The sequence below is a fragment of the Lactuca serriola genome, chromosome 5 (genome assembly GCF_051521515.1).
Source record: "Lactuca serriola cultivar US96UC23 chromosome 5, Lser_US96UC23_V15, whole genome shotgun sequence".
Lineage (NCBI taxonomy): Eukaryota > Viridiplantae > Streptophyta > Magnoliopsida > Asterales > Asteraceae > Lactuca > Lactuca serriola.
The window spans coordinates 256,751,033-256,763,386 of NC_136412.1; the positions used below are offsets into that span (position 1 = coordinate 256,751,033).

The 12,354-nt window shown below is 36.9% G+C and overlaps 1 protein-coding gene across 1 annotated transcript; it reads right to left on the reverse strand.

Annotated features, from left to right (window-relative positions):
- Positions 1–1,541: 1,541 nt before the first annotated feature.
- Positions 1,542–6,524, reverse strand: LOC145054062 (putative E3 ubiquitin ligase SUD1). Its single transcript, XM_079002188.1, has 8 exons — positions 6,006–6,524; positions 4,597–5,277; positions 3,805–4,527; positions 3,499–3,710; positions 3,112–3,423; positions 2,852–3,012; positions 2,601–2,764; positions 1,542–2,516 (listed from the first exon to the last, which is right to left on the reverse strand). Exons 1-8 carry the CDS (start codon positions 6,339–6,341, stop codon positions 1,866–1,868), a joined length of 3,240 nt encoding a protein of 1,079 aa, XP_078858314.1. The 5' UTR covers positions 6,342–6,524; the 3' UTR covers positions 1,542–1,865.
- Positions 6,525–12,354: the final 5,830 nt, after the last annotated feature.

Here is a 12,354-nt window from a genome sequence, read left to right on the forward strand (position 1 = left end):
ATATACTAATTTTTGAAATACCGAAAGCAAATTGGTATCTATGACATGATAAATGATGGTTTTGACCATTGAAAAATTGAGTTTCTATTTGTAACCAACTTCTAAGCCATTTGACAAAACGATCCATATTTGGTCCCATTTTGGATTTTGTAAAAAACATTATTATTGTTTTTCGAAAGCAATTAAATGTTTGTCTTCAAGTTGCAAACAACGGGAATTTTATTTTTTTAAAGTAAAAACTCATTTTTTGTATGTTTACAAGCTATCTCTAGGTTAAACAAATCAACTATCCTTCTTGTCATTCTCATTGCGAAACTTAGGACAATCCTTCACCGAATGGTCCGTTCATGATAGTAATTACATGTCACGATTTACCTTTAACAAAAATATCTTTAGTGGGCTTTCTGCAAATTAAAACTAGAGGTGAACAAAAGCGATCTTGGACCTGTCTCAGAACAATTTGGAGAACAATTTGGTTTTTTCTTGAGTGGTTTCGGCGTGTATTTTTTTGAACCATTCTTTTTCCGGTTCTTGTTTTAGACCGGTTCAATCTTAGTGTTTAGTCTTGATCTTTTTCATTACTGGCCTATTCGTGCATGTCTAATTGGAATGCCCATGAGTCCTCTTTCTTCCCAACTCATAGATGCCAAAACATAGTTCTACCAGGCACAATTACTACCATTATCAAAGGAGTCATCACTAAACCAACATATGCTCTTCAAAGCCTCACTATAGATGTCAATCTTCGTATCACCTTGATTACCTTGCTTAAAGAGTAATGGGGGAACAAGTAAAGTGAAAGAATAAGAGAGAAATCACAATCCATATCCCTTCATTAACGGTATTTAAACCTCAAAACTCTTCGTTCTACTCTCCTCACTCTCTTGGGGAGAAGAGCAAAGAACTGAAAATGAGGAAGGCACAACCGCACAGGAATAAAAATGTAATATTGTCCATAAATCACAAATAGATAAAAGGACACCAGGACCTACAAAACTCATACTACTTCAATAACTTGATTTTAAGCGTCTACACAATCTAATATGAGGTCATGTAAACATGTAAGAGCCAACTCATTCACATTCACACTGTAGATCGTGAACAACTCCACCCTCCTAACTACATAAGTATGTTGCCTGATGTAGATGACCACTAGAATGCACAACACGAATTACAACAATGTGTAGTAAGAACAGCAAACATATCAATATATACTAAACATTAATGGCAATCAAATTACAAATTATTTATTAGACATCAAAAGAGACTTACGACAACTACAAGTCTACAAGAAGGAAGGTGGAGACTATTACAGTCAATGGAATGGCACGCAGATAGGTCAATGAACGAATAAGTAAGAAGATAGTTTGAAGTTACGCATAAAGAAGTTGGCTTTTATTATAAGAGGAGTTGACATATCAAATTAAGGCAATATATTAGGCTTAGATGCCTGTTGGCATCTACTTAATTATGTAGATAATTACTTTTAGTAGTATTCATACTTTTTGAACCATATTCTTCTTAGTCGCACTAAAACTTCATTAGCAAACGTTTAGCTTGACTCAAGGAATCAAATCCCACGGATTTAATCATTCAAATGTTACAGATTATAACATGAAACAAGTCTATCATCCTAAAAAGTCCCATCAGTATGCATCTCATCTGATGATGCAACACATGTCATATATTTGTGTCAACAAACATTGATCAGACAGCCACCCATATATATGATAATATGATATGATTGACACCTCACCTTTACCTTTTACCAATTACCACACTGCTTCTGCTTCTTCTTCTTCTTTTTCTTCTATATACTTACTTAACAATTAACAATCTCCCTACAAATAATATATATTTAGTATTTACACAAACACCCCTCCAGCCTCCAGGGGTACAACATTTCCCCCTCTAACCCTATGCCTCAACCCTACTACATCATCACCTTCACTACCCATCTCACCATTACCAACCAACAACTCATCATCTTGTCTCTCTGTCTCTTCCCCAAAGTTATGAAGTCTTCTCCCAATCAAATACCGATCATCCCTTATCGAATTATGCAAATTCCTCACCCACACATGAAACCTCTTCCCACAATAACACACCAAACTAAAACTCAAACACCCCACCCATGCAAACCTGTAAACAGCCGAGTTCACCACCAACGGGTACCCAAATACCGGAAATACCCCTCGTGCCAGCACATAAGGGAAACACAGAGCCGTTAGCAGCTTCATCATGATTGGGATCACAATCTCCCGCAGCACCCAAACTCCCTGCAGCCGAGAGAACCCGTTTTCTCTCACCCGCTCGAATTTCACCCGCCAGCTGTCGTCCACCAGTGGCGCCATCTGGTCCAGCATCACCAACTGTGTCCAGATTTTAAGGAAGATTAGCCCAAAAGCCCAGTCTTGGTACAATAAGAAAACCGGGCTTTCGTCTACCGGGACCCGCATTGGTACAATCACTAGAAGCTCAAACAGTAGCCCGATCATCACCGGGATCACAAAAATCTGTAAAATGAACAACAAACTGAAAAAATGGAAAAAGAGAAATTTACAAATAAAATAAAAACATAAAATATATTATTTTTTTACCCATATCGATAGTAGTATACAGCTCTTGACAACAATGGAGCACCATTTCCAGATTTGACCTAATAAAACTGTGGCTCGCTTTGTTTTGATTTGGTCAATCGCATATCGGGCACCAGCTAGTCCGGTTGAGATCACGTAACTTCCGATAATGAAGGCGTATAGATCTAGAAAGAAATTGTTGAATGTTTGATGATAAATATAAAATAATGATTTTAAAAAATAAAAAGAAAATATTTTTTTTTAACTATTACCATTGCATTTGATGCCATGTGTGATTGGGAGAAGTGGGACCGCGTTAAACAACGCACGTCCAAGTGAGATAGGGATCACAATTAATGCGGAATTGAAGATCAAAAGTGTCATCCAAGCCGCCAATAAAAGCAACACAATGCAGATCACAAATCCATACCTCCTAAAAAAGTGAAGAAAATTATCAAATATTAGATAACCATGTCCAGATTAAGTGCTTAACCCATTAAGTTGATTCAGTCAAAAAGAAACAACCACTTACTCTGAATCAGTTCGTTCATCAGCATCAGCTTCTGGAGGATTAACATTATTATCTAAGGGAGGAGGAGCCACATGTCCAACTATGGCCAGATCCTGCCTTACTGGATCCCGATTTCCATTTGCTGCTGCAGGTTGATATTCAGGTCCGGGCAGTAAGAACTCAGTCAGCCCAAGTGCCCAACCCACTCCAGTAAACCAATAATGTAGAAGTGATTTAATCGTTGCCCGAAGCTTAAAATGCTCAATAGCAAATGGAATGCATATTTGAAACAGAAGCATGTTGGCTGGGATCTCAGTAAACGGGTCCGACACTCTACAATACCAAAAAAAAAAAAAACATATAAGCAAAATAAGTATAGCAAATAATACAAAAAAAAATGTTTCTTACGTGATATCAAGAGGAAAGATGTTAGGAGCCATTCTCATGGCAAGTTTAACTGGTAGAAATACAAGCATTACTATTAAGCTTCCATACACCGCAACTGACAAAAGAACCCTACGTGCATGTTTGTGAACCGGATCATCTATCAGATCTCTAAACGGGTTGTAATTAGGATCAGCCGGATCACGCAGAAAATACAAAACTCCATGGCGTAAAACCTGAACAAATAACATGTTAATCACAAGGGCAGAATGGTAATTACATTTACAGTATTAGACTTTGGGATCAGACATATATACATAATATACCCACCCCTCTGAGAAGGCTGACGAATATGGATATCTGTAACATGTACACGATTCCTACAGCCCAATGAATCAACGAGCTTGCCAATGGAGAGACTGAGAAAAAGTCAACCCGTTGACCGATTGATTTTCCAAACATTTTCAAAGTGCAAAAATCCAGCCACCACCCACACATGAGAGGGAAAACCCCTAACTCAACCACCAAAAGGAACGCGACTTTTATCATAGTCATTAAATGCTTGACAGCTGTCACAAACTGTTTGAAAAGAGAAGGGATTGTTTCTAGAACCGAAGCAATCCCATAAAACCTTCCCATGATCAAAGGCTCCCCTTTTGTATACCTAATAAGCGCCACTGTTGCAAAGTAGAAAACTATAAGAGAGAACACAAAGATATAGCCGACAGCAAGAGTTGTAACATCAGACACCCATGATGACGTGGCGGATGTTGTTTCTAGAACATTATCAGGAGAAAAGGGAGTAGTGACATTCGTTTGTATAATCTCTGAGCTGTGGCTGTGATCAGATGTCAGATTTGCAACTGCAGTCAAAGTGTTTTTCAATGTGATATTCGCTAGGGAAAGTGCTTGTTCTGTGAGGGGTACAACCGTCATTAACATCGGGGTTGTAGCAGATGATAAAAGCCATGATAAATGATGGAGTATAAATCGTCCAAGATGGAAAGGGACAAGTATCATAACACCAAGAAATATCATGTTGCTAGCAAGAACCTAAATTGAAAAATTAACAAATATTAAAAAAAAAAAAAACATATGAACTAATAATAGTATAATACTTACAGTAAATGCATTTTCAACCAAATGAAAAAGAGGTCCTTGCATGCCAACAAGTTCATCAAAGGGAACATCTTCAGCACCTTCTCCATCATCCAAACCATCAAACATTTGTTCCACATGTGCTTCCAAACGAGCTGCTTGCATTTCCCACCTGGCAGCAACATTTTCAGCATTTCTTCTAATTATCTGACCAGCGCCTGCGATCCCCTGTGCTGCAGCCACATCATCACCTACAACGTTTCTGTTCGGTTGTTGGGCTTGTCTTCTAGCAGCACGGGCCCCGTTTCTATCTCCTTCATCGTCAACATTACCATCCTGCCCTCCGATTTCTCGTAAATGGCGAAAATAGTCCCTGAGTGAGGTGGCACCAAGGAATATGAAGACGATGCTTGCAGAGAGTAGGAAGCCATGGAGACAGTCAGTGAGGATGATGGTGGTGGAGATGTGGGTTAGGAAGAGTTTTTGGGCTTCAGTGAAAGTTCTGACAAATGAGAAGCGCCATATCCAGAATGTAATGAAGGGGATGATTACAAGCCATACGGAAAGGACAAAGGTGAGGCGTAAAAAGAACTGTAATACATGACATGCTTTCATTGACATTCCCACTACAAACTCCTGGAAAGGGAGCTTTGCAGGGGCGTTTTCGGCATATACTGGTGAGAATGAAAACGGGTGTTTGCAAACCTGTAATACATGTTCAGAAAACCAGTTTAAATTTTGTTTTACAAAGCTATTTTGTAAACTTGTGTTCATAGATGGTTTAGCATTAGAGTATAATTTAACAAACAAGCATTGCTTAGTTTATCAATGTCATAAGTCCATAACAATCTCTTTCCTATGGTCAATATGTCCAAAAATCATAAATGAGCAAGGAAAAGATTGGCGAGCATGATATGTAGGATGCCATTAACACACAAGATAGGTTCCTTTGGCTACACCACTAGGATTGTTCACATAAAGCCTAAAATCACATACAATGGATAATAAATCCAACCTAAATCCTTCTGAGTTCTAATCACATGGAGGATGTCTCAAGTACAGTTCGTATAATAATTGAATCAAAGGACACTGTTGCACTATAGATGGATAGCTTGTATACATTAACACCGCCATAATTCCTACCCATTAAGACCTTAAAGGCAGCTCCAACTACTTTCCAGTGATTTGATGATCAATACAACGTTCCACCATATATCAAAATGACAAGATTCTAGCCATTTGGGCCATAACCTATGGAATAGAAATGGTTTTTTTATTGATATGCATCATTGTAATCTATGGTTACACATGCATCTAAGCTTGACAGAAAATAAAATAACAGATTCGTTTATAAAGAAAAATGAAACACAAAATAATTGCACATAGAAGAAAAATTATTCAACAAACATCAAATCAAACGAAAGAGAAAGAACCTCGCACTGCCGAGCGTTGCTGTGATTGAGCCACTGGAGAAGGCAGTCTTGATGAACAAACTTGATACTACCGCTACAAGCACAAGGATACCGTAGAGGATTATCGGCGTCTCCCGGATTCCGGCAGATCCGGCAAACATCCCCCTCTTCGTCGTCGTCGTCGTCGTACATGGTGTTCGACGTATTCTTGCCGCTATTAGCATTATCCGAAACAGTCTCTGATGTCAAAACCGAAGCAGAAGAAACCGATGATGAAGAAGATGCAGAAACCGGAGCATTAACAGCGACGTCTCGAACTGTGTCGTCTGCCGGTAGAACCGCTTGTTCGTTCGCCATCTCTTGGCAGACGTATGTAAGATTTGAGGCGAGATTCCCTCTCCTCTCCTCGAGATCCTCTCCCTGTGATGGCGATGGAGGCTGGAATCGGAGCGAGACGGTTACGAGAACGAAAGTTGTGGATCGATGGCGGATGGGAAATGTTTTAATTAGGTTTTATGCCCTTATCTTTTTCCCCTTTTTTTTTAATTATTATTTTGATCTTCTGATCTATAGGTACCTTGGTTTGGCAAATTGTTACGCTTTTCCGTGTTCAAGATATTTATTGAGTTTGACGAGTTTAAATATTTTATTTATTATTTAAAAATATCATAAAATCTAATTACAAGAACCCAGTAATATTCAATGTTGACGTGGTCTCGTTCGGGCAAAGTGTTTGAGGGGTACGATTCAAGTCTCGTACGATTGAAATACGATAATACTATTGAAAAAACAATATATTCATTTTTTTTTATAAATTGTTTATTGACAAAATTGCAAAAATGTCTCTGTGGTATGTATTTTTTTTGGGTTTTAGTCCAAACTACGACTTTTTTGGATTGGTGGTCATTTTAAGCTAGTTTCCTTGCATTTTTGGTCCATGTTCAAACTAAAAAGACTATTATATTCTTAATGAATTTAATTTTCATTTTTCTTTCACTTTTTAAAATTATTATTATTATTAAATATAAATTTGGGCCCACATGTCCTCTCTCTCTCTCTCTCTCTCTCACACACACACACACACAAAAAAAAAAAATAGTCAGAGCTGTTGTTTCCACCCTAACTAGCTAACCACCATGGCAGCCCTCCCTCTCTTCCTGTTAATAACGATCGATCCACCCTAATGGTTGCTTTCCATTCCTTCTTCCCTTATTTCAATCAAGTTCCTTTGTTCCAAATCAATTGCAGATCGGAACCAGAGATGCCTTCTCCCTCTTTGCAATTGACCAACTTCTTCAATTCCTCACTTCTTCCTCTTCTTGATTGTTTTCAATAAGCTCCACCGGAGATGGAGCAGCATCTTGCAAAACCACGAGGTTGTCAAACATCAAACCCAAAAACCATTTTCCTCTTCAGCGTCTTCTTTCTTCTTCTGATCCAAACGGCCAGCAACATACGAATAAGGAATAAGGACTTCGGTCCTCTGCCTTTGTCTGATCGAGAAGAGGGACCCGATTGGAAGCAACAGCAGATTGAGGGGGATGTATGTGGGTGGTGATCGTTCGCAGAAAGGGGATGAGGAGGAGGGTTGGGAGTGGGTTTCTCCGGTCCTTGTCTGATCTGAGAAGAAAGAACTTGGACAAAAGTAGAAAAGAAACACGAGGGCAACAAAGAAACTTGGTCTTGTGGTGGTTCATCTATGGTGGTTACACATGGAGGTCTTCGATCCTCTGTGGATCCGAGAAGAAGGAAGCATTAGCGGAGCCGACAGTTGGTGGCGAGGGAGGTGTTGGTGGCGGTGATGGCAGCCCCTTGGCTCGCCGGTGGAGTTGTTGTTCTTGATGGTCACCGGAAATGCATCCACCTCCAGTGGTGTTTTACCATAAAAATGAAGAAGTAAAGGAAGAAATAAAATTGGGAGAGAGAAAGAGAGAGAGAGAGAGAGAGAGAGAGAGAGGTGGGTCCAATAATTTTTATTAATAAAACTTTAAATTAAATAACAAAAACCATAAAAAATGTATCAGAAGGGCATTTTAGTCTTTTCAGTTTTCTAGGGGACCAAAAGTGCAAGGAAACTAGCTCAAAATGACCACCAATCCAAAAAAAATCGTAGTTTGGACTAAAACCCCCAAAAAAATGCATACCATAGGGACCATTTTTGCAACTTTGTCTTGTTTATTTTACGAATGAATTCCATGAATTTTTTTCAATATATTGTCTTTGCAAATTTAGTTATTTTTTTTAGTAAAAGTAGTGTTATTTTGTGAAAGTAATATTATTTTTGTGAAATAAAAAAAAAGGGTAAATTACATGGATGGTCCCTGTGGTTTAGGTTAATCTGCATGTTTGTTTGGTCTCTAAAAACTTTTTTTTAACTCGGTCCTCATTTTATAATTTTATTGCATGATTGGTCCCTTTCCATTCTAAAAAGACCATTTTACCCTCATCTTTTTTTAAATTAGTTTTTATTTATTTATTAATTTATTATCTATTTAAATATTATTTATAATTTAATAAAAAATAATTTTCCCACACCTATTGAAAACGTTTGTCTAACTATGTCTCCCTCACTCCCTCTCCTTCGACCTTCATGTCCAAGCTCCACAACTAAATCACGTTCGGTGACCACCGTAGCTTCACTTCGACGACCACCACTACTTCACATTCAGCGTTTGACGATCATGAAAACCAGCGATTTTAGATACCCAAACCCCCACCCTCATAATCATCCCCTTTTTGAAACCATCACCAATGAAATCAAACTCGAATTCGCCAGCATCATCGGCCTCGTCATCTACTTACCCCTCATTCATACCTGATAATATATATTCTTTCTCTTTCTTTCTTTCTTTCTTTCTCTCTCTCTCTCTCTCTCTCTCTGCAAGAAAACAACACCAAAAAACATGAAATTCTTGTATCCTCCACTACCAAAACCAGCATCAGACCTAAAACTTTCGACCACCTCACCCCTCATTTTGGTTTTGTTGATAAAACATGAAGATGACATATATGGAATAAAATGATTTTGCTTTTGGGTTTGCTTATTTCTTGACATTTTTGGTTTTGATGAACAAAAACCCAATTCAACCATGGTAGATTTCTTGATAAATTTGGCAAAAATATTCATATTTATAAAGAAATCTGAGAAGCTTTTGTGTTTGTCCGATAATATTCTCCGACCACCTTCATCTTCACTGCCGATTACATCTCATCCCTCTTCCCTCATCACCATCGACTTGAATATATTTCTTTAAATTAGATGGTTGTAAGGAAGATAGTACTGGAGGCGGAAGGTATGGGTGAGAAGAAAACGTGGGAGATAATGGTGGGCTACTGATGTTGTCGGCACGATTGACGATGATGATGCCACCGGTGGTCGGGTTCCGCTGATCTAGTGTTCTTTGGGGTTCTGAAAACTACGTAATATATATATATATATATATATATATATATATATATATATCGAGAGAGAGAGAGAGAGAGAGAAAGAAAGAAAGAAAGAGAGAGGGAGAGAGAGAGAGAGAGAATCTCCAACGACAATGTGACAGCAAAGGGGGCGGAGTTGGGTAACAGAAGAAATGGAGGTATCATCGGTGATGTGGTCTAGGTTTAGGTTCTTAAAATCTGATGATCAAATGAAGAGATTTATTTGAGATGGTAGGTGTATTTGATTTTCATTTAAAGTTTCGTTAAGGTCTGCAGATTATTGTGTGGGTGTGTTTTCAGTTTTTTTTTTAATAATTAAAAAATAAAAGAAACACATAAGAGTTGGACTGACATTTTCAGTAGGTGTGGAAAAATTATTTCTTATTGAATTATAAATAGTACTTAAATAAACAATAAAGAAATAAATAAAACTTTAATTAAAAAAGAAATGGAAGAGGGTAAATTAGTCTTTTTAGTATGGATATGGACCAAGCGTACAACAAAATTATAAATTAGGGACAATCCGCATTAAAAAAAGTTGTTAGAGATCAAGCACGTAGATTACCCCAAACTTCAGGGACCATCCGTGTAATTTAGTAATTATTCCACAATTATCATATTCTTTTATGGAAACGGAAGAACTTAATGTGGATGAATGATGTAGTGATGATGGTCGTGTTTGGCAAAAGTAGTTGTTAGCTGGAAGCGTGTAGCGGTTAGCTGGTAGCGGGTAGCTGGTAGCGTATAGCTGGTCTTTTCTAGGTTTATTGCTACTAAAAAGTAAGGAATTACAAAACATCCAAAGAACCCTTATGACCACCATGAACATCGACTCAACAATCGAGCGCTACATATGAACCGTCGGTCTAGAATCCACCCAATCCACCACGTTACATATAGAATAAAACACAAGAAGGTCTAGAATCCACCCAATCATTAACTTTTCAAAAATGAGATTTTAAGAAGTTAGAATTTATAATTTTTGTAAACTTTTTATGTAAAAACCAATATTACCTTAAAATACCTTACACTAAGACAAACACTTTTTTTAAAAAACAATTTATTAACTTAATGATTTTTTTCCCACCATAAAACTAATCAAAACATTTTTTTAACAAAAAAAACTATTTTATTTATCACCACAAGTCATGTTGTCTAAAAGTTCTTTTAATAATCAAAATTAACTCCCAAACACCTTTTAAATATTTAAAAGATGACGAAATTAACTCCATCAAAGTCCATCTTCACATTTTTATTTATGCTACTTTTAACCCTTTTTTGTTATCATTTTTGGTCGACTAACATTAAAATCTATACATCATGGCATGCTTAATAACTACTCCGTAAAAAATTCCCTTTAGTTTCAATGGTATCTTCTTGTCACAAAGAACTATCGAGGTTGTCCTCCATTTTAACCAACCCATTTTTGTAGGATGGGTGACGTCTACCTGCACCAAACGTTCCTTATGGATCATGTACCCAAAATAATTGAAGCTTTATTGGGATAAGAGCTTGCTCCCTTAAGCTTTCGTAAACTCCTTCATTAATTGAACCATTAACAAATTACCAAATAGCCTCTAACTTTATTTAAGTTATTGTTTATATATATATATATATATATATATATATATATATATATATATATATATATATATATATAACATTTTAAAACTTAAATAAACTTAAGCGACCATATATATATGTTAAGTAACCAAATAAACATATAGTTAAAATTTTAATGACAAATTTTGATCATAAAAGAACATAAATTAAAAAAGTTATAAATGACATGAGGCGTAACGTGACGATATTGTTAAACTTCAAGTTTTACGAGTCATATCGAATAATAACGTTTTTTAAAGCATGACTTAAGACAAAAATTTATATAAAATATACCAAAATTAAAAAAAAAATACATCAAACCTTATTAATAAGAAGACAAAATTGCAAAAATGGTCCTTATGGTTGTCAAAATTTTATGGTTTTGTTCCAAAAAAGTTTGGTGATGCACCGGTGGTCTAATTTTGGATATCTTGTGTGGTTGTGGTCCATATAGTTGATATTTTGTTGTGCTTTTGGTCCATACCCTATCTAAAATAACAAATATGCCCCTAAAACAATTATTTTTATATATTATTATTATTTTAATTAAAAAAAAACTAAAAGAAATCCCATCCCACCCCCCCTAATTCATCACTCCTACCAATCTTTCTCTCAATAAACACAAACATGTCGTTTCCACAAAAAAAAATCCCACCTCACGACCATCCTGACCGCTACAACCGTCCGCCACCACCACCTTTAACTACCTCCATCTCCACCTAGATTTTAAATGAAATTGTCTCAAATACCATGAAAAATCCAAGCTTCAAGAATAATGTCCAGAAATACAATCAACGGAGTGTTGATTTACAATATTTGAATTCATGTAACAATTTGCCATCTTGGATCCCAACAATAAATTAGGCTAATCCTTTAAGAAACGGAGCTGCTTGATACACAGTTGTTGGAGACCCCTCATCTGAGTCGACATTCACATTCTGATCATCACCGCTATCATTGATCAACACCATTACTCTCCGGTTGTTTGGGATCTATAAACGAACTCCATCACCTAACTAGGGTTTTTAGATCTAACCTTTCTATTTCTTCGGTGAGTTCGATTCCGAACATACTCTTCCCTTCTCCTGTGAGTTCGATTCCACCTATACTTCACCCTCTCTTCCTTTCTCAGACGTGAGTGATGTTGATTTGTAGTAAACTTAATATTCTCTAGCGAGTTCGATTCCGACCATACATCTGTTTAAGTTCGTCCCTTCCATGGGGAAAAGGATACCTGCAACTCTGCATCTCCTTCCTCTGTTCTAAAACCTGCAACTTGAAAAAGATGATGGTGAATCGATTTTTCTTCACGATTTTAGATCCACCACCATTAACCTTCTCT

Coding starts and splice junctions, on each gene's coding strand:
- LOC145054062 (XM_079002188.1), bottom strand. CDS start 6,341: ATGGCGAACGAACAAGCGGTTCTACCGGCAGACGACACAGTTCGAGAC. Junction 5,278..6,005: donor GCAACGCTCGGCAGTGCGAG/GTTCTTTCTCTT, acceptor CATGTATTACAG/GTTTGCAAACACCCGTTTTC. Junction 3,711..3,804: donor TCGTCAGCCTTCTCAGAGGG/GTGGGTATATTA, acceptor TTATTTGTTCAG/GTTTTACGCCATGGAGTTTT.